The sequence below is a fragment of the Dreissena polymorpha genome, chromosome 12 (assembly GCF_020536995.1).
Source record: "Dreissena polymorpha isolate Duluth1 chromosome 12, UMN_Dpol_1.0, whole genome shotgun sequence".
Lineage (NCBI taxonomy): Eukaryota > Metazoa > Mollusca > Bivalvia > Myida > Dreissenidae > Dreissena > Dreissena polymorpha.
In genome coordinates this window covers 73,270,905-73,293,735 of record NC_068366.1, presented here as the reverse complement: position 1 = coordinate 73,293,735, position 22,831 = coordinate 73,270,905, and the positions used below count along the sequence as shown (strand labels likewise).

Sequence of the window (22,831 nt, the reverse complement as noted above, 5' to 3'; positions counted from 1 at the left end):
AATGAATATTTTTAGCAAAACAAGTGGATGAAATAAAATTATAATTTCAGATATTATAAGATTTTTCAAAGCAGATTTCATATAAAGCTTTAAAAAATTGTTTAATAAATAATAATGATATTTTACAATTTCTTATCTGGTTATTTCATTAAAATGAAAATAGGTCAGCATTATCGTTCAGTAGTCATTACAACACACACAACTACACGATGAGGACAAGGTTACCGGACGAGTTAATCATACTTGTGGAATTAACACCATAAATTGCATAATCTGTACAATAACTTGTTTGTAAGTATTACCTCTTTCCTTTTGCACATTAAAAGCTGCAGAAGTTGAAATATTAAATATAATTGGTAACAAAAATACTTCACGAAAAAAAGTTGTTTTATGTCTTAAAATTCAGGGGTTATCTCAAGCTTACTATTTTATGGATTATGGATGCTGGGCAAATTATTTCTTATTTTGGATGAAACGACCATCCAGTTAGTGATGTGCTATTCCAAGGGCTGAAATACTATTCCAAAGTATTGTATTGTATTCCACTTTGATTGTTTATATATATTTTAATGCAAAATAACCTTATTTTGGTTCTATTGGTCATTGTTCAATTTGTTGTCTCGGGTACTACTTAAGTGTACCCCAGGTAGTCCCGTTACTCTAAAGTATACTTAAATGTATCCCAGGAATGGGAAATTTATACATGCTGGCAAATTTAGACTGTACCAGACTTATTCCCACCCAAAATCCGATGTAAAACGCGCTTCGGGATACAAAATGCAATTCTGTTTGAACAAAACCTGCATCGAAAATATTGTTTGAGAAGGAGTTTCCACAATATAGAGGCTGTTTTGCAGAATAATTGCATTAATAATAATATTAATATGAACCTAATTAATTTGAAAAAATAGCTGACAACGAACCATTCAGCGTTAGAATCTGCGAGTACGTTTCAGTATATTGTCCATACCCGGGGTACATTTAAGTATACTTAAGAGTACCCAGGGTACATTTTAAAAGTACCCAATGACAATGACCAATCAAGCCTTATTTTGTGATAAGAAATCAAATATAAATTGTTATTTTTGATTCTATGCATCTAATTTATGTTTGTTTGAATTGATTTTCAGGCTTGATGTATTCAACTTGATGTCAACACAATGTTTATTTTCATACAGTTTTGCGAAGCTCATTAGCTTGTGAAATCAAAGAATTTATTAATAATTTCTGAAAACTTGCAACATGTACATGTATTAAGGGATATATTTATAATTCATAATATTTAATAAACAAGCAAGTTTAACTGCAAAATGTTTCATAATTTGTGCTTATTTTAAAGGGCCATGTTCCGTTCACGCAATGCTGTGCTGCAGAGCAGCAAGACAAAAATTCCAGTGGAAGGGCTGTTCTGCATGTACAACCATCGAGTGTGCATGCAGAATAGGTTGGAGGGCTATGAGTATTGCATGAAGCACATTCTGGAAGATAAGAATGCTCCATTCAAACAGTGCTCTTACACCTCCAACAAGAACAGCAAGAGATGCACAAATGCTGCGCCAAAGTCAGAACGAAAAGATGGGTTCGTAACAAATCTTGACTTATCTTAAGGTTTTTATATGCAAGTTTTAAAAAGTGGACGTTTTATTGTAACACATGTGGCAGGTTGGCGGTCTTAAGAGGAACCATGTCTGATCAATAGCAGTTCAAATCAGTTCACTATGAAATTTGGTAGTAATGTTTTAACTTTTATTATGTTGAAAAGTAATATTTTTATTGTTTATGTTCATATTATCTAGGCCACATTCGATAACCTGCAAAATTGCATGAAGCACTTCTGAATCATGGTTCTTAAACTAACAACATAAACTTTGCCTTCTTTCTCCAATAGTTTACGTCGTATCTTTATGTTTTGCCGTTTATTTGGTATTTTTATGCCCCCCTTCGAAGAAAAGGGGGTATATTGTTTTGCACATGTCGGTCCGTCCATATGTCCCCCCACCAGATGGTTTCCGGATGATAACTCAAAAACGCTTAGGCCTAGGATCATGAAACTTCATAGGTACATTGATCATGACTCACAGATGACCCCTATTGATTTTCAGGTCACTAGGTCAAAGGTCAAGGTCACGGTGACCCGAAATAGTAAAATGGTTTCCGGATGATAACTCAAGAACGCTTATGCCTAGGATCATGAAACTTCATAGGTACATTGATCATGACTTGCAGATGACCCCTATTGATTTTGAGGTTACTAGGTCAAGGTCATGGTGACCCGAAATAGTAAAATGGTTGTCGGATGATAACTCAAGAACGCTTATGCCTAGGATCATGAAACTTCGTAGGCACATTGATCATGACTCGCAGATGACCCCTATTGATTTCAGGTCACTAGGTCAAAGGTCAAGGTCACGGTGACTCGAAATAGTAAAATGGTTCAGGATGATAACTCAAGAACGCTTATGCCTAGGATCATGAAACTTCATAGGTACATTGATCATGACTCGCAGATGACCCCTATTGATTTTCAGGTCACTAGGTCAAAGGTCAAGGTCACAGTGACTCAACTTAGAATAATGGTTTCCGGATGATAATTCAAGAATGCTTAGGCCTAGGATCATGAAACTTAATAGGTACATTGATCATGACTCGCAGATGACCCCAATTGACTTTCAGGTCACTAGGTCAAAGGTCAAGGTCACGGTGACTTGACACAGTAAAATGGTTTCCGGATGATAACTCAAGAAAGCTTACGCCTAGGATCATGAAACTTCATAGGTACATTGATCATGACCGGCAGATGACCCCTATTGATTTTCAGGTCACTAGGTCAAAGGTCAAGGTCACAATGCCAAAAATGTATTCACACAATGGCTGCCACTACAATTGACAGCCCATATGGGGAGGGCATGCATGTTTTACAAACAGCCCTTTTTATCAATAGCAAAATGTTTTGTTAAATTGTTTGCATGCATGCTAAAATCATTTTAATGTGCATTATCTTGTAAGATACCAGTTTAAAGGTCTATTTTATGCTGTAATAAACTTGTTGTTAATGAGGCCAGCAGAGTAATAAAACAAATGTTTAATTTGTTTAATTTATGCTACCATTAAGGTTGCAAATACTAACAAAAGCACCGCATAATGGGTGCCACGCTCGGCTGCGAAAGCTTGTCAGTATTTTTTTTTTTTAGAGGTCACAGCTACCTTGACTTTTGACCGGCCTAGTGACCCAAAATGGGTGTGGCGTGTAGAACTCATCAAGGTGCATCTACATATGAAGTTTCAAAGTTGTAGGTGGAAGCACTTTGATTTTAGAGGCAATGTTAAGGTTTTTGTTAAAGTTTTATATTAGAGGTCACAGTGACCTTGATTGACCTAGTGACCCAAAAATGTGTGTGGCATGTAGAACTCATCAAGGTGCATCTACATATGAAGTTTCAAAGTTGTAGGTGGAAGCACTTTGATTTTAGAGCCAATGTTAAGGTTTTACCACGATGCCTACGGCGGAAGGCGGACAAGCTGGCTATGACAATAGCGCGGGTTTTCTCCGAAAACAGCCTCGCTAACAAAGCAGTCATTTTTTCATATCAGGAATTTTTCTTTAACTCTTTGAGATATACCCTAAATTGTATGTGCAGGTTTTTTTTCCCACTTTTTGGGAAGATAGCCCATGGCTTTGGAATTGGGAATTTTATCTGCATTTTCATGTAATTGGGAAAATAAATTCATTAGGCTTTTTTTTCCACACGAAAAGTTCACAGATAAGGAAAATACTTAATTTGATATAACTTTTTTTTTTGGAAATTGGGAATTTTTTGCCACATTTTGGGAAAAAAGTATACTTTTTGGGATTGGGAACATAGCCGAATTTCGGCTATAAAATCGGGCCAAAAAAAACCTGATGTGAGTTAGAGAACAATTTTGACTTTTGTTCAGGTCCATAGATTTTTTGCGAAGTAATGATACTTCAAATTTTCTCTACAATAACAATTTTCTGGACCTGTTTCCTGAATGCTTGCAGATATACATGTATTCCTTATTTTTGATGTGTGAGTCTACCTGCATGGCTTTCAGATCAATGTTGAGTTTTTTTACACATAACTTGTTACCTTGTGATTTGCAGCCTCTGTGTAGAGCACACCAGACGCTCGATGCTGATTCGCCAACGAAACTCCAGAAAGAAGCGACCAAAAGAAAGCCCAGAGACGTTACTGGAGGGTCTAGACCATCATTTCATGCACGGCCGAGGTCACAACTATGACAACCACGAGAGCAAAAAGGCACCCAGTGTGGCCAGCAAAGCATTAGGTAGGTCATCAGTTGTTGCCTCAATGCTTTTTGACAAGTTTTTCAACACAATTGTAAATCCTGTTTATTATTCCCCGCCATAGGCAGAGGGATATTGTTTTGGAATTGTCCGTCCATCCGTCCGTCTGTCTGGCACTTTTGTGTCTGGAGCCAAATCTTGGAAGTGCTTTGGGGGATTTCCTTGGAACTTGGTATGAGTATATATATAGATAAGAGGATGATGCACGCCAAATGGCATTTAACACTATCTGATAATAACGGAGTCATGGCCCTTTGTATCTTGAAAAAATGCTTTTTTCTGTGTCCGGAGCCATATCTTGGAAGTGCTTTGACGGATTTTACTTAAACTTGGTATGATTATATATATAGATAAGAGGATGATGCACGTTGGCGTTGTCCATCCGTCCAGAAAACTTTTGTTTCCAGAAGTATAATGGCGGGGGATATCAATTCAACAAATTTGCTTGTTTACTTGAGGCATTTGGGCAGATGGTTTGGAGGAAGGGCACTACTACATTTAGAAGGTTCAGTTTGGACTTTTTCCTGTATTCACCAACCTATTTTTAGACTTAAGTCTAAAAATTAAGACAATTCTAAAAAAACACAAAAAAACCAGTCCAGAGCTCCAGATAAGGGTCGTATTTTTGTAATTACGAATTATTTTCAAGTCCGTTACGTATTTATTTTTAAATCTTGTCTTACCATTAAGAATTACAAAATCAAGTTAGGAATATTATTTTTACATCGGTACGTATCGACTTTTATTGAGTTCTTTTCGCGTATTCTTTTCGGTGCTTAAATAGAATGGTTTTTGGGTTTGTTTAACAAAGCTTTTTTTTCCCAATAAAAGCGGCGTGTAAAGTCTATCAGTCAAAAAACAATGGCGCGCCCAGAGAGCGTCCTAAAAAAACGCAAAGCATGCAAAATCACGCTTTTAACATATTGTACGCAAAGTGAGCCAAAGTTGAATGTTAAGAAAGACATTATAGAAAAGATCGTATATGATGCTTTATGTTCAGTTGCCGACACAGTGGGAAAAGCTAAAAATAAACGCGACGCGACGGGTCCAAACTTAAACAAAAAACATTGAACGTGTGGAAGGGACAATTCCCGTGGCTAATCGCTGAAAATAGTGAAGGGGAGACACATTTTAATTGTGAAATATGTAAAATTCATCGAAGGAATGCAATCTAAGCACAGTTTGGGCATATTAAGGTATTTGAAAAATAAAATTGTATAATACTGAATAGACACTGTTGAACTCGTATAAATAAAGTTGCTAGTATGTTTATTTTGATTTTTTGCATAAAAATAACCATTATTATTGATCAGTGCTCCAGCTAGGATTTGAAAAGGGCAGGGGGGCTTTTTTGTCAAAAGGGCACTTTTGACGCGCAGTATTTTGTGAAAAGGGCACGTAAGAGCGCACGGGTGTTTCTGGAATGCTTCCTATTGCATGTTAATTTATATGTTATAAATAATTGTATTATTCCTATTATTATTAAACCATTCAAATATAATGTCTACAATGAGGATTAAAGTAATACCAATGTAATTAGAGATTTATGAATAATCATATGTAAAAAAAAAAAAAAAAAAATTATTTTTTTTTTTGGGGGGGGGGGGGGGGGGGGGGGGGGGGGGGGGGGGGGGGGCAGGGCAGAGGTTCGGGGGCGCAGGGCGGAGGTTCGGGAGGGCAGGGCGCGGCGCCCTTCGATTTAGGCCTAGCTGGAGCACTGATTGATTTTTTAGGTCATTTAGAAAAGTTAAGAATTATTTTCCAAAACTTAGTAGTAACGTTAAGAATAAAATTTCAGAGTTAAGAATTCTTGGTAGTAACGTTAAGAATTTAACAAAACCTTATCTGGAGCTCTGCCAGTGGTATGTCAAGGGAAATGGCTAACGTGGCCGTTGGAGACAGATGAACGGTATTCTCGGGGTACCACTTTTAAGATGGTAAATGAGTTGGTCAAGTTGCTAGATCTTTACCCCACAGTTTAAAGTTAACACAGGCTCATTGAAGATAAAGATAAAAATTACATAAATAATGTGTATTGAAATCATTAATTATTATACATTAAATGATTTATTTAAATTCACACCCATTTTAAACTTATATATATATCGATTGTACCGGTAATATATTTGTATACTGAATCTTGTTAATTCAGTCAATTAAGCAGAACATATTACATTTGTTGGAAATAATTTTTAAATAACTTTGTCATTTGTATTTGACGACAGGTCCAAAAAATAATAAACAGCGGATTAATTGTTAATAAACAAAAGTAGGGCAGAACAGTATTGCTCTTATTCAAAGAAACGGACACCAAAAACCCTTTTTTTCTATGTACCCAAACATCACTTTACACAAAAAGCATTTTTATTCAAACACAGAAGCTACATGTACTTGGTTTTATACCTTATCAATAGAATACCATTTGATGTAAGCTTCTCTCCTGAAAATTGAACAGATGTTTTACATGAGAAAAATCCACTTGTATAAACGCCGTTGCTTGTTAGAAAAGTTGCAATTAAATGTCTGTTTTGTCACAATTGACGATTACTAATCCATTTATTGCCTCCTAATTACCTCACTCGCTAGCTAATTGTTATTGCTGACACCTTGCAAGCTAGAAAGATCTATTGATTTTGTCACGTGCACATGCTATGGCGTTAAACTTATGTCTGCGGCTGTATCAGAGTGACTTATGACCACTCAGGTAAAAAAATAGCTTTCAGCGTGAAATATTCTGACAGTCTGACTGTTTGTCTCCGTAGCCTGTTGGCTGTAATATAGAATGATTTTTCTGTCAACTACTACATGACTGGACGCCTTCTATGTCCGTCCATGTCCCACTCTCCTTAGTACTGTAACTAGCCTAAAGTACCTATTCAAATCCATTCGCAGTGTCCTTTTCTAACAAAACATACACATAGAAAACTACCTGATAATCAAACAAACATCTCTATATTCAATTTTGAGTTGGTCAATATAACTGGGCCCTAGCATGTGCTCATTGTTGTTTTGCTCCGCTGATTAGTTATTTTTGCTGAATAAATCACGTAGTTGGAAAAGTCCTAGATCACATTACATTGTGTTTTGGTGTTGATTATCGTATAATTCTAAAGGCAAGGAACTTGCACTCTGATAATTAATCATTTTGGCGTCAATTATGTATATAATTATTTTTACATCTGTTAATTATGTGAAAAAGCCTTAAGGAGTTTTTTTTTGACGTACAAGTCATATTGTTTGTTCGAAAGCAATACATATTCACTTAAGTAATTTAGTTGTGCATATTTGCACTCTGGTCGCTAATCATTTCTTTAACAAGCCACATGGGTGGTCTAAACGTTATACATATGTGCCTGCATTATTTGCATTTTCTGAGGTATACATATTTACAACATGCTTTCATATGCTTTACGTGACAGCTTCACCCATCATGCAAACTTTCAGACTAGACTTGATTTTCATTTAGAAGAGACTTTCTTAAAACAAAAAACAACAAAAGTCGAACGTGATATCCCTAATTAGCCTGTGAAGACTGTTTTCCTGAGGGTTTTGCAGAAATTTAGCTGATTTTTGGTATGTGAGTCTACCTACATGACCTTCAGATGAAGTTTGAGTTTTGTCCCGGTCCATTGATTTTTGAGTTTTGTCCCGGTCCATTGATTTTTGGCAAAGTGATGGGCCTTGAACAATTTTCTCTTAAATAGCTGCTGTGGGGCTTCAAAGCTCAGTAGGGGGCATTAGGTTTCACAAACACAGGTCTTGTTCTCTCATGCATTAAGTCCTGCTTTCACTAAGTGCCTCTCCTTTCTTATGTAGCTGTTGTCTTGACTGTTTCAGAGTATGCCAGTTCCAGCGATTCAGACGCAGAGACTCCCGTGATAGATCAGGCATGGAAAGATGAAGGAGACAGTGATGCTGAGAGTGGGGACAGTGAACTAGAAGATCCTCTCAAGTAATCACATAATTCTTTATAAAAATGTGTTTGTCATATTACAATGGAACAGTCCGCTGAAGAACTACATCATTATTCATCAAGGGCTTTTTCCTCATCTCAGCTGCTTGTCTCCCTTTCATTTTGCTTCCCTAATTTGGTTTCAAAATCACACCTCTGATCCATAAATGAGCTGTGATCTTTGAAAGAAATCTGCAGTCTTCACAGGCGAATCAGTGACAACACTTTCCATCTACAATGGATTTTCGTTTATAAGAGACGTCCGGTAAACAAAAAATTTGGTAAAAGTGGAAAGTGTCGTTCCTGATAAGCCTGTGCAGACTTTTTCTGATGATCAAAGTATTATGCTGAAGTTACATGGGAAGAGATTGACTTCTCATACAGACATGCAGAGGTGTATACTGCGGAAGAGGTGGCACTGGTGATGCGGGACAAGTTGATACGCCTCCAGTCACTCTATATCGAGCAGTTCAAACGTCTGCAGCATGTTATGAAAGAGAGGAGGCGAAAGTATATGCACACTGTGGGACACGAGAAAGACTCCTTTGGTAAGGGAACAAAGAGATCTCACTCCCAGTCAGCCAGATATTTATTGGTAGTATGAGGGTTATGCTCTCTGTCTGTCCATTAAATATGATCATGAATTAGTGTTTTTTTAGCTCACCTGTCAAGTGTATAAGCACTTGAACATAGCTGACAAAGCAGTGCATGGGTAAAAGTAACGTTTGTGACCAAGCTGAAGTTAAGACTGGTGTGTACATAAGACAGTGCTCCAGCTAGCAATAAATAGAGGCCAAAGATATAGTCAGGAGACTTGGTTAACACGCAGTCTTCACTGTACGGGTTTCAGAGTGTTATCCTTAGCAAGACCACAAACCTTTACATGTAGCTGTTTAACAAGCCTGATGTGTTGTCTTCAAAGCTCAATTAATATGCTATAACCTTCACTAATTAATGTTGTTTTTTTAATGAAAACCAAATATCACTATCCTGTATTTTAATGCAATAGTTGGCTTACTGCTTTTTAGCTCACCTGTTGTGCTCATGGTGAGCTTTTGGAATCGCCTTTTTTCCGTCGTCCGTCTGTCGTGCGTCTTCAACATTTTGCCTTGTGAACACTCTCGAGGCCACATTTCTTGTCCGATCTTTAAGAAACTTGGTTAGAACATTTGTCCCAATAATACCTCAACTGATTTCGAAACTGGGTCATGCTGGGTCAAAAACTAGGTCACTAGGTAAAAAAAAGAACAACAATGTGAAAACTAGAAGTCACATTTGATGCCCAATCTTCATGAAACTTTGTCAAAATGTTCGTCTTAATGATCAGGGGTGTGATTTTTCCGCGGATCTGCGGATTTCCGCGGATCAGGTTGTCCCAGAAGTCACTTCTGAGATTCGCGTAAATTCGTTTAAAAAAATGTGGGGGAGAGGGGCTACCACCGATTCCACGGACGTATTTCATAAGCGGCCCGAGATATCAGCGGCCTGCGAAATCTCTCCGCATTTTACACTAGTAGATTCTGTCTAAGCATTTTTAAAACGAGCGATATAATTGGCTGTCATTTCCCAATCTTCCAATTAAAATCGTTTTCTTAAAATGCGCTCTGCTGATTTGTTTGCAAATGGCGCCTTGTGAAGAGAAAATTAAGATTATTGAAATGACAAATAGCAATTGAATAAACGACTGACATCACCTAGTCTGATTTGAATAATGAAATGTGTTTGTCAACAAAAAGACTACGTTTTAGATACAAGCAACACATATTTTGTTAAGAAATGTGCCCACTGAATTTGTAGCACGGAAACCAGTGTTTGCAAATTGGAGTTAAGTCTACTCGCGAAGTAAAACAATTTAGAAGAGCATCGTTCGAACATGGAAATAGACAAACATGATTTGATTTATATGTCTGTGGGTCTGTGTATAATCAGATGCATATGCATATTCTGCTTTATTATGTTTGTCACGCTGTTCGGTTAACTGAAATAGCGTTGAACTGAGTGAAGATGTGAAATGCAAGATATTGAAGGTAAACAAATTAAGTATATTAATTTAACTCAGTTAATACATCATTAACACAAGAAGAACACTTAAGTGTGTTTGTTTATATTTAGTCCATTAACTGTAATTCAATACATTGAAAAACTGCTGCTATTAGTTACAATAAATTCTAACTTAACTGTTTACTTTGCATCCTCAGTATGTTAAATGTGAAGTTTAACAGGTTTTTATAAAGAAATATTGTTATGAAGTTCAAGAAGTTGTTTATTTTAATGTCTGTTTTAAGGTTTGTCATTGCGTTATGCGCGCCATTTGCGTAGTCAAAATCATTTGACAGAATTTTCCTCCCCTCTGACTTTGCTTTAATCACACCCCTGATGATATGTTGGTTGAGTTCAAAAATGGTTCCGGTCCGTTGAAAAACATAGCCGCCAGGGGGCGGGGCAGTATTCCTTATATGGCTATAGAGAAACCTTGTGTACACACTAGAAGTAATAATTTTTGCCCAATCATCATGAAACTTGGTCATGCCTGCGTGAGTGCGTTAGACTTTTTCTTGTTTATGCGATAAAGTCCTCAGTTTTCATCCGATTTTTATTCAAACTTGTTCATTGTCTATATTATTGAGGACTCGAACCCTATTGAAAATGGGTTACATCAGAATAAAAAGTACAGAATTATCTTCCCTTGAATTTGTGAACAATTTGAAATAAGGCTTGTTTACGCAATAAAGTCCACCGTTTTCATCCAATTATTTCCCAACTTGCACAGAGTCTTTTTAATTGAATGATGAGTCAAACCCTATTGAAAATGAGCAATATCAGAGTTATAAGTCCAGAATTATCTCCCCTTGAATTTTGAAAAAAATGAAAATTCAGTTTTTTATACGCCCGTCTATGACGGGACGTATTATGGTATACCCCGCGTCCGTCTGTCCGTCCGTCTGTCCGTCCGTCTGTCCGTCCGTCTGTCCGTCCGTCTGTCCGTCCGTCCGTCCGTCCGTCCGTCTGTTAATGTCGTACGCTACGTCAAATATCCTTTGACAGATTTTCTTCAAATTTTAACACAATCTTAATATTGATAAACCCTGATCCCCTTTCGTTTTTGACGGAATTCTGAATTGTCGTTCCAGAGTTATGGGACTTTGTTCGTCAAAATTTCGTGATTTCATTGAATGTCCTACTGTAGCTCAAATATCCTTCGATGGATTTTTTTCAAATTTCAACACAATCTTAATATTGATAAACCCTGATCCCCTTTCGTTTTTGACGGAATTCTGAATTGTCGTTCCAGAGTTATGGGACTTTGTTCGTCAAAATTTCGTGATTTCATTGAATGTCCTACCGTAGCTCAAATATCCTTCGATGGATTTTTTTCAAATTTTAACACAATCTTAATATTCATAAACCCTGATCCCCTTTCATTTTTGACGGAATTCTGAATTGTCGTTCCAGAGTTATGCGACTTTGTTCGTCAAAATTTCGTGATTTCATTAAATAAACTGAAGTAAAAAAATGATTCAAAGGGTTATTTATTACCTTACTACTTCATTGGCGAACGACGGGCGTATCATGCGCTCATGGCGCAGCAGTTTATTTTATTTGTTAAATTCCATAATTTTCATTCAATTCTTGGCAAACTTGCACAGTGTCTTTGTATCAATGAGGAAATGTCAGTCCGTCCTTCCACCAGATGGTTTCCGGATGTAACTAAAAAACGCTTAGGCCTAGGATCATGAAACTTCGTAGGTACATTGATCATGACGCGCAGATGACCCCTATTGATTTTCAGGTCACTAGGTCAAAGGTCAAGGTCACAGTGACTCGAAACAGTAAAATGGTTTCAGGATGATAACTCAAGAATGCTTACACCTTGGATCATGAAACTTCATATGTACATTGATCATGACTGGCAGATGATCCCTATTGATTTTCAGGTCAAAGGTCAAGGTCACAGTGACAAAAAACGTATTCACACAATGGCTGCCACTACAACTGACAGCCCATATGGGGGGCTTGCATGTTTTACAAACAGCCCTTGTTAAAAAAAAGGAATATCAAAACAATAAGTCCAGAATGACTTCCCCTTGAATATGAGTAAACTTTGAAATCCCGCTAATTTACGCAATTAATTCCACAGTTTTCATCCAATTATTTCCAAATTTGCACAGTATCTTTATATCAATGAGGATTTGAACCCTATTGAATATGAGCAGTATCGGAGAAATAAGTACACAATAATCTCCCCTTGAATTTGAGAAAATTCTCCTTGTTTGCGCCATTAAGTACACAGTTTCCATCTTATTGTTTCCAAAGTTGCACAGTGTTTCTAGCAGTAGAGCGATTCAGGCCCTCATGGGCCTCTTGTTATTTATAATCTTATATATAAATGCAGTGATAATAATTATTGATGCGATTATGTTATGATAATTTGCTTGAAAAAAAAACAATACTAGCTTAATAGTGCTATTGTTTACAAATATCTAATGCCCCAAATTGCAAGCACTAGCTCAGGGCTTCTGGCTAGTATGTTAGCATGAAGACTTAATAAATCATGATAACTCTTTTTCACCAGCTCTCAAACTAATGGAGTATATTAAATCAAAATCTTATACACTTTCATTGGATTTGATGATGAAACAACTCATGTTCAGCTCATGAATTAAGCCCATACCTTCAGAAACTTGTGTATTCAACTCCGCTTTAACTAATGGAAGGATCTCTTAAACTTTCAGTTGAATGAGCTTAATTTATAGATGATAGTTAAGAAAGGAAAGTTGCTGTTACCATTTGGGTCTGAATTATAGCGCTTTGTCTTTTTGCCCACAATATATTATATAGTCAATATCTCTATGTCCAAACATGTATTGTGGAGGCACCAGTGTTGTTGACTCAACTTGACTCATTTCTAGTATATGGATGGGAACTTTCTTGAACGCTGTCAAAGCCTTGTTTTACATTTAATGCTTAAATTTTCATGTTACTGTAGGTGCCATAGGTCAGTATTCCAAAGATCTGGAGAGTCAGGAGAATTGGAGCCGATATACTGCTATGAAACGCTACCATCGTAGATATGGCATGGTAAGTTGTGCTTGCTGAAGCAACTCATTTTAACAAAGTGTTTTAAAATTTTAACATTTAACCTATGTATGTAAAGTATGGCATTGCTGTTCATATCTGTTAACCCTGATTGCTTACAGCGTGGACTGAAACTTATTTATTATCAGGCTGCTCTTAAAGTAATATTCCACTTGTAATTCATAAAATGGTATACCCATTAGATTTATAGCTTGTCTTGACTGTAACTTCTTAATTAATCGGGGCAACTTTAATAGGAGTCCCACAAATGTTGACCTGTAGAGCAAGCGTTTTGCCTGAAATCCTGTGATCCTAGCTCTTTATTTAAGGTCACATGTAAAAAGTTCAAAACACAAATATAACAATATTTACTTTTCAGGACTTTTAATTATCAATTTTCAAGCTATTCTTAAAAGCATTTATTGATTTAAAACAAAACAAAATTAATCATGTTGAGACAGTGTATTTTATGTAGGAAGCACAAAGGTCAAGGTCACACTTGTGCAGTGAGCCTCTGTTTTCAACTTGGTGCTGTTGACCTATTTCTTTGCTATTCAATTCATTTAAAACAAATTACAACAAATAATCAACATGTTGAGATGTGTCGTATTCAGTATTTGTAAAATCTAGATGAAAGGTAAATGTCACAATCGCTCTTGTTAATGTGCTAAGTATGTTGCAGGAGGCAGATTATTAGCTTCTACTAGATGTTTGAAGTTTTTTTGTTTTTTTTTTAAAGATCTGTAAACTAAACCCTTTGTGATTAATCTTTTTATGAGCAAATACCAAAGTGTATAGGATGCAAGTGTCTTAATTTTGCTGTCTAGGAGGCGTTATTACATCGCCAGTCAAAGGAAAGGAGAATTGCAGCTTCTGATGGCAGCAATTACAAGCCTCCAGTGCACTCAAAGTGTAGCGTGCACACCAATGGAGAGAAATGTTCAAACCCCACCTTGCCACTCTCCAAATACTGCTTCTCTCGTATCCTTTGAAGCATAAAAAAGATGTTTTAGATATTTATGCCCTCTATTGAAGAAAAGGGGGTATATAGTTTTCGCACTGTCCTTCAGTCTGTCACACTTTTCGTGTCCGCTCTCTAATTCAAATAGTTTTCATCCGATCTTTACCAAACTTAATCAGAAGTTGTATCTAGACAATATCTAGGTCAAGTTCGAATATGGGTCATGCCGGGTCAAAAACTAGGTCACGGGGTCACTTAGTGCATTTCAAGGATTTAGCATGGTGTCCACTCTCTAGTCTATGTATGTGGCTTTCTGATTTATTTTGATATTCTATGACATTTTTATGCCCCCAAAGGAGGGCATATAGTGATCAGACTGTCCGTCCGTCCGTCTGATTTGTGGAAGTAGATATTAATTTGGACGAAAAATAACAATTTTTATGTGGTTTTTAATGTTGCTAATAATAAAAAATCTTTACAATAGTTTTTTTTCATATTTCAAAAACATTAGTATAAGGCATAATTGGAAAATTGGGAGGGGAGGGGGCACCCCTTTTTCCAACAAGTAATAAATGTTTAATAAGGCTGTAAGTATTGTGGCATTTTGCATTAAAATCATTATTTGGACTTCTGGAATAAAAAAAACTTTGGACGAATACTAATTAAGTAGAGTGTATTATTGCTGTTTCTGTTTCCATACATGGCCAATACATACTTAATTCTTAAAACAAAATTAATATTTAATATAATATGTTGATTCTTTATTTTTATGTTCTGGGTAGATGATTTAGCAATCGCACTGTCTGTCTGTCTGTCCATCAATCATTTAGTTTTCCGGAGTTTTTTTACGCAATGCTTTACAATATTGAGCTGAATTTTGGTATGATAGTCTATCTTAAAAAAAGAATGTATAATTAATTCCATTCTGTTGATTTTTAATGAAGATACGGGCCTTGGACTGATATTAATTGTTTGCCAAGGGAAGCATTAAACTTTAAAAGGAGATATTTATTTATTTTCATTTGGCAGGTACAATATCTATTGTGAGTCTACATACATGACCTACAGATGAGGTGTAAAATACGTTTTGGTCCATTAATTTTTGGCAAAGTTTTGGGTTTGGACTTAAAATTGTTCTCTATTAATATTATTACTGCTTTCCAGATGTTTTTTTACGTAATGCTTTAAGATATTGGGCTAATTTTTGTATGTTAGTCTGCCTACATGACCTACAGATGAAGTGTGACATTTGTTCCGGTCCATTGATTGTTTGCAATGCCTTTCACAAACGCAGCTCTTGTTTTAAAGCATTTAAGTAAATTATGGATAAAATGAATCAGCCAATCAAGGCACTATTGACTTTGATTAAAAACAAAGGCAAAAGAGATTTGCCCTTTATTTAAGACTAATCAAGTATAAAATGCCCTTACGTAAGTGACGAGCCCCTGTCCGACTAATATTTACTTGGTGATTGATTTTAAAACTTTGTCTTAAATGAAGTCATGGAAATATATTTTTTTGTATCTCAAAAGCTAATTTGAATAAATGTGTTATGGTGAGAGTTGGTCTGTCACAAAGCTTTGTAGGACTATATAAGATATCATTATAAAACTTTATTGGTGTATAGATATCAATGAGGAGAAGTGTCAAGCACAAGGACCATAACCCTATTCTTTCTTAATTTAAGAGTTATTACCCTTTGTTTTTTGTATGATGAAACTTTTCAGGGCTATATTTAAGATACCATGCAAGGTTTCAACATGAAACTTCATGGGTGTATTGATATTACTGTGGAGAAGTATGAGGAAAAACAGGTATCATTGCATTTCAAATAGTACTTCAACTTAAATAATCCAAATGTATCCATATTACATACATTGAATTGGTACTCTTAAAAAAAAAATCACATACATGGTGTAAATTGCAAAGTTCAGCACACACTTTGATAGTGTAAACACAAAATTTCTTATATTTGATTTATTTAATAAAAAAGTACTGTCAATTCCTCACAATTCTAAAAAACTGTTGCATGAAAAATTATAGCATGAGAGGAAATCTTTAAATAGTAACATATATGTTGAAAATGTATTTGAACAAATGTTTAACATTTGTGTTTATGAAATTCTTGAGCACTTTTATGTGCCCATGTTCCTTAAAAGAAGAATGACTGATACAAAAGAAACTTGTAAAATTGAAAGTACAATTGAAGTTATAAACAAGTTTAATGACTATTTAAGTTTGAATAAAATGTGTTTGGTGAATCAAAGTTTAGTTGGCCTTATGCCTATTGCAAGCAAGAACTTTCCCTTTCTGGTGTAACGTCTTTATATGAGGTAAACATGCGCTTAGTGAATGTTATTGCAGGTGTGTATGGAACCATTGGCTTTGCATGGATAAGCAAGCTTTAAATACTAGTAAACCATTTTGACATGGATTTAACAGAAATCACAAAAATCTTTAAGGTTAATTGTTTATTGTTACATTGATTCAGAAACTCTGTTACTCGTCTCCTTAACCACTCAATATGAAGTTAACAGAGAATATGATAAAAGTGTTATGTTTTAAAAAGTACATCACAAAAAAAAGCTTGTAAATCAAGTTGTTACTTGTTTATCCGTGTACAGGAAAATGGTTTTTATGGGCTATGGAAAAACTAGCTTTGAATAGCTAGAAGGCGTTGTCTGAAATCTTGTCTTCTTTAACTTATGACCCCAGACATCCTTCATGATCCCCATCAGGTTCTGTACAGGCCGTGTAGTTTTGGAGATGGAACGTGCAGTCTCCCAGTGGCCACATGTGAAGATGTGCCATGCTGTACCCTGCACCCCAACCTCAACTCATCACATGATTCAACGTTCGGCACTGATTCTAAGGTGAACTGTCTATTTTTCTTTTCAATTAGGCGCTAAATGCGTGCTAGTAGTCCCACCGTTTAAACATTATTTCTGAGGTCATGTGATTTGTTTTGTCCTTCACGAGCTATATACCATGCGTATATGAACTCAAAATGAACTCAAAAACACTTAAACCTGAACAGGCAGGCAGGCATAATAGTTTTTTGTTAAAAGTTGTAATATATTCATGCTGGATTGAAACAATAGTTATCTTAATGAAACTCAGTTTGAGATGTACAGAAATTATATATTTTATACAACTTACAAGCATGTTCACATCATATGAATAATAAGTTTAAAATGTATTTATTAAATGTATGAAAGATCAATTTGTAACACAAATAGAAGAATTTTTTGTAAATTTTAAATTGTTTATTAATTTACACATAATGTTTTAGAATGAAGGTAATGTCACTGATGACATCATCGACGTGACGAACGAGGCTGCCATGGAAACCGATCAGTCCTTCGAGGAGCAGGCAACCAGTCGACCCGGCAGTAGACAGGGGCGACAACTCTCAGAAGAAGAGCTTCTTAAGAAAGGGAAGCTACTCTTGCAGCATTTGAAGAGTTCTGATTCTTCATAGACATTTACCAAAATTATTGATTTGTTGTATAGTAAAAAATACTTCGATGCTATATTTGCGTTTATTTGCAGACATCTTTGTTCATATTTTGAATAAACATACCATTTCCATTATTTTTTGTTTCTTATTTAATGTACCAACTCAGGTATTTTGCTTGGTGAAACAAGGAAAACCGAATTCGGAGATGCTTAATAGCTACTGCTTAAACCTCAAATCAATCTGCACGCAAAGTTCATATTACAATGACAGGTAGTTGCACTCAAGTGACATGTGCATGTTAACAGCAGTGACGTAGCAAGGTGAACGTATTGGCAATTTACGCTAACACGTTTGGTTTTCTATCATATTTCACTGGTGATAAAGGTTGAACGAGTTTCAGAACAGTAGCTCTTAACAATAAAACATTCACGCGTCTTGTTTCAATGACGGCAAAAGTATATAACTCGGAAAGATCTGGGCCCGGTTGCTCAAGGCATTGTTAAGTCTTAATGGACCGTTAAATGATAACGGGCCTGTTAAAATCTGGGTAAGCGTTAACATTGGGTTGCTCAAAATAACGCTGGCTTTTAACGGCCAGTTTAACGTCAGTTTCTGCCGTTAACTTTAATTGAGGTTTAAAGCACAATTAAACAGTTAACGCTAGGTTACAAAATGGCGGCTATAGCTGTTCTGCCATTTAGGAAACCAAAGGAATTTCGATTGTCACATCATCTTGATGAATTAACTAGTGAAGAGTTTATTGCACGTTATCGTTTTTCAAAGAATGGAGTCTCTTTCTTGGAAAATCTTCGTAAGGACAATTTGCAACGGCAAACAAACAAAAACCATGCGCTGACATCAATCCAACAAATCATCATAACATTGAGATTTTTTGGTACTGGAGCATTTGGAAGTAGAAATTCGAAAACGAAAGAAAACGAGACTTACACACCCTATATGCGGAGTTGTTTGTGCACATATATCGTGTCTGAAGCCGTCGGTCTCTTTTGACCTACCGTATCTAAGTGTTAAAATACTCTGCGTTTAAAGGTCTATGACTGAAAGCATTATATGAACAAAGGATATTGTTATCCAGCGTCTGATTTGAAACTTAATATGTTCTGCTTTCATACATCGACCTTCCACATATAATAGGATTTGCGATAACTACGTTTTGGTCCCCGTAATAATCCCCGTTTAATTTTAACGATATATGGTTCACCATCATACTCGTCTATTAACTACAATCATCTGCACGGAATGACCAGGATCAACATAAGTTTATTTAATAAGTGGCTTCGGGGAATTACTTGTTAGTATCTAATGAATGTGCCACGTATATTAATGTATTTTATATTAACTTTTTAACTTAATATATCTAGCCATTTTGAACTGACATTGGAGGATATAGTACATTTAAGATGTACTTAGTACGCTTTTATGAACACAGCTCTAATATAGGTAGATCTATTTGGATTCAGACCATTGAACTTGGATGAACGAACGTAATATTAGAGAAGCGCCATGTTAGTTTGCAAGCAGAACAAAGATGGAGCAGGTTACCGAACGCCTAGCGCAGCATAAATTACAACACAAATGCCCATACATAATCGAACGATATTCTTAGAACAGTAAAAAACGTTTTAATATGTTTATCAATTACTAATTTTATAAACTACTTAACTGTTTTATTCAATTTTAATGTAACTTTATAATAAATAATGAAATCAAACATTAACGATAACAACTTCTTTCGTTCATATTGTTCAAAACGCGGGTATTGATTACGTTTACAAGCAAGAAGAATAGACTGTAAGTTTTCATATAAATCTTTAATTGTGATGGTTTTATTGCACTCACATTTTCTGTCAAGGTTTGGTTTTTGCAGGTTTAGCATGTAAATGCTTTTTGGGCTATTAGAGTATAGAGGAAGGACCCCGTTACACCAAATAGAAAATATGCTTTATGCTAAATAAATTAAATTCGAATAAAGATATTGTACTAATATTGTGTGTATAGAAAGCTTGTAGCGCCGTTAAATGTCGCATCGCCGTTATATGTCGCAGGTTACGAGATTTGTCGCAACGTTGACGATAAATGTCGCAAGGAACGATAAATGTCGCAAATCCAACTGATGATATATGTCACAAATTTCAACTGCCGATAGATGTCGCAACATTAACAATAAATGTCACACACCTTTGTGAGTCATGTTAAAAATGAAAAGTTGAAGTAAAATTTACTAAAACCTTTAGGTTTGATCTAGATTACCCGACGAGGTTCTTTGGGCCGACTTCAATCACAATGGTCAGTTTTTTTGTTAGTATTTAAATAAATTTCCTTTAAGTCTTATGACCAGGGTTGCGAGAGAATTTACATATTGTACTTGCATACATTAAGTTAACCCTTAAATTGTATGTAATATCATTTTAATATTCAGGGTTGCTAATGCATTGACGTTTAGGTATTTAACCACGATTTAAAGTGGTTTTGAAAAATTATCTTTATATATTGAGGAAACATAGATTTGTTATGCGTTTTCACAAAATTAAATTTTCAAAGCAAGTCGCAATATTTAGCTTACCAGGATCAGATTTCTTTTTTATGTCCCCCACTATAGTAGTGGGGGACATATTGTTTTTGCCCTGTCTGTCTGTTGGTCTGTTGGTCTGTCTGTCTGTTTGCGCCAACTTTAACATTTTGCAATAACTTTTGCTATATTGAAGATAGCAACTTGATATTTTGCATGCATGTGTATCTCATGGAGCTGCACATTTTGAGTGGTGAAAGGTCAAGGTCATCCTTCAAGGTCAGAGGTCAATTATATGTGGCCAAAATCGCTCATTTTATGAATACTTTTGCAATATTGAAGAAAGCAACTTGATATTTGGCATGCATGTGCATCTCATGGAGCTGCTCATTTTGAGTGGTGAAAGGTCAAGGTCATTCTTCAAGGTCAGAGGTCAAATATATGTGGCCCAAATCGCTTATTTTATGAATACTTTTGCAATATTGAAGATAGCAACTTGATATTTGGCATGCATGTGTATCTCATGGAGCTGCACATTTTGAGTGGTGAAAGGTCAAGGTCAATGTCTTCCTTCACAAGGTCAAGGTCATCCTACAATGTCAAACATCATATAGGGGGACATTGTGTTTCACAAACACATCTTGTAATTTATAAAAACTTGTATACAATATATTTTGCTAGATAAAATATAGAAAATTACTCCCAATATTGTGCTATTTATATAGATATTAAGTCTATGTTTTTTGTTCCATTATTTATGCGTGAAAAACGCATGGGTAATAATACACGTTTTATAAAATCGTTACCATGCGCTATTTATAGGAATACGTGACAGACCAATTTGCTTACAGCGCAATAATTTATATGGTAACGTACATCGACCAAATTATAGAATCCTAAGTCTAAATTCTATTCAAGTACGTGTTCATCCATAGACCTGGAAATCTATTAATTGGGACTTAGGATTCTACAATTTGGTCGATGTACGTTACCATATAAATTATTGCGCTGTAAGCAAATTGGTCTGTCACGTACACCAACTTTGCAGGGACTTGTGTTAGTCTTAAGTCCAGGATCTCTTAGACACATGGGCAATATGAACATTAAATACTAGATAAAAAGTGAAGCCGGATGCATTTTCACGTACAGTGACTTTGTTTCAATTAACAAACGACACTAACATAAGTACGTGTAGATGAGACAAACAGTTTCATGGTGATTAAGTCACGTGGCTGACATGTGTTCTACCGGCACATATAAGTTGATGGTTTGAAAACTCTTGTATGAAACTGTTGGCAACTGAAACATTGGCACTAAACGTTTAGATAAAAAAAAAGAAGTCTAACGTGCATTAATGGTCACGTGCATGTGAAGAATTCAGACGGCACGTCACTATCAGCGTGGTGGTTGTCTGTGTTCTATACAAGAACCTGATAGTCAATTGTTCGAGAAAAATCTTGATTCGGACTTTTGGCTACTCAACTATGGGCGCAGGCCATGAACTTAATAAAAGCGACAAAGTGATATGCATTGGATGTGTTACCTATATCTAAAAAAAATTTGAAGTGGTATTTTAGCCAATTATGGAGACTCGGACGAATCAGTTGAATATTTTATTCCAATTTAAAGAGACATGCTTCAATAACGGTATATTACTTCAATCGGATACATTGGTAACTTCATTTACATGCAAGCTTCGTGCTTACATACCAAGCTAATTTGCGTTACTATGTGTGTGGCGCTCTAGAAAGCGAATGGTACATGAAAATCCACATCAAACATAATATAAGACACGCCTAAATGCCACGCCAGTTAAAACACAATACAATCAAATTGACGTGCAATAAAAGTGGAATGAGCATCCAAAAATGGTAAAGCCTGTTCAATACTATTACAAGGTTGATGAGACAAAATACTACCATAATTGCGATTAAAAATTAGTGACGTGATTAGGAATACCTGACGCGACCCGAGATGCATATTACTACTCGGATTTTGTAAATTAAGTAGTTAATATTTCTATAAATAGCGCATGGTAACGATTTTATAAAACGTGTATTATTACCCATGCGTTTTTCACGCATAAATAATGGAACAAAAAACATAGACTTAATATCTATATAAATAGCCCAATATTGGGAGTATTTTTCTATATTTTATCTAGCAAAATATTGTATACAAGTTTTTATAAATTTAAAAAAAATCTGATCCGTGTAGGCTAAATATTGCGACTTGCTTTGAAGATTTAATTTTGTGAAAACGCATAACAAATCTATGTTTCCTCAATATATAAAGATAATTTTTCAAAACCACTTTAAATCGTGGTTAAATACCTAAACGTCAATGCATTAGCAACCCTGAATATTAAAATGATATTACATACAATTTAAGGGTTAACTTAATGTATGCAAGTACAATATGTAAATTCTCTCGCAACCCTGGTCATAAGACTTAAAGGAAATTTATTTAAATACTAACAAAAAAACTGACCATTGTGATTGAAGTCGGCCCAAAGAACCTCGTCG

The 22,831-nt window shown here is 35.6% G+C and overlaps 1 protein-coding gene across 1 annotated transcript; it reads left to right on the top strand.

The window, feature by feature from the left end:
* Positions 1–140: 140 nt before the first annotated feature.
* LOC127853970 (KAT8 regulatory NSL complex subunit 2-like) lies at positions 141–17,910 on the top strand. Its single transcript, XM_052388858.1, has 9 exons — positions 141–291; positions 1,340–1,579; positions 4,124–4,308; positions 8,165–8,279; positions 8,664–8,827; positions 13,267–13,358; positions 14,183–14,336; positions 17,032–17,189; positions 17,609–17,910. Exons 2-9 carry the CDS (start codon positions 1,344–1,346, stop codon positions 17,795–17,797), a joined length of 1,293 nt encoding a protein of 430 aa, XP_052244818.1. The 5' UTR covers positions 141–291; positions 1,340–1,343; the 3' UTR covers positions 17,798–17,910.
* Positions 17,911–22,831: the final 4,921 nt, after the last annotated feature.

What these genes read in the sequence shown, in the direction of transcription:
- LOC127853970 (XM_052388858.1), top strand. Translation starts at nt 1,344, where the DNA reads ATGTTCCGTTCACGCAATGCTGTGCTGCAGAGCAGCAAGACAAAAATT. An exon ending in ACCATCGTAGATATGGCATG is followed by an intron (nt 13,359 to 14,182) that starts GTAAGTTGTGCT and finishes TTTGCTGTCTAG; the next exon opens with GAGGCGTTATTACATCGCCA. An exon ending in CTCCAAATACTGCTTCTCTC is followed by an intron (nt 14,337 to 17,031) that starts GTATCCTTTGAA and finishes TTATGACCCCAG; the next exon opens with ACATCCTTCATGATCCCCAT.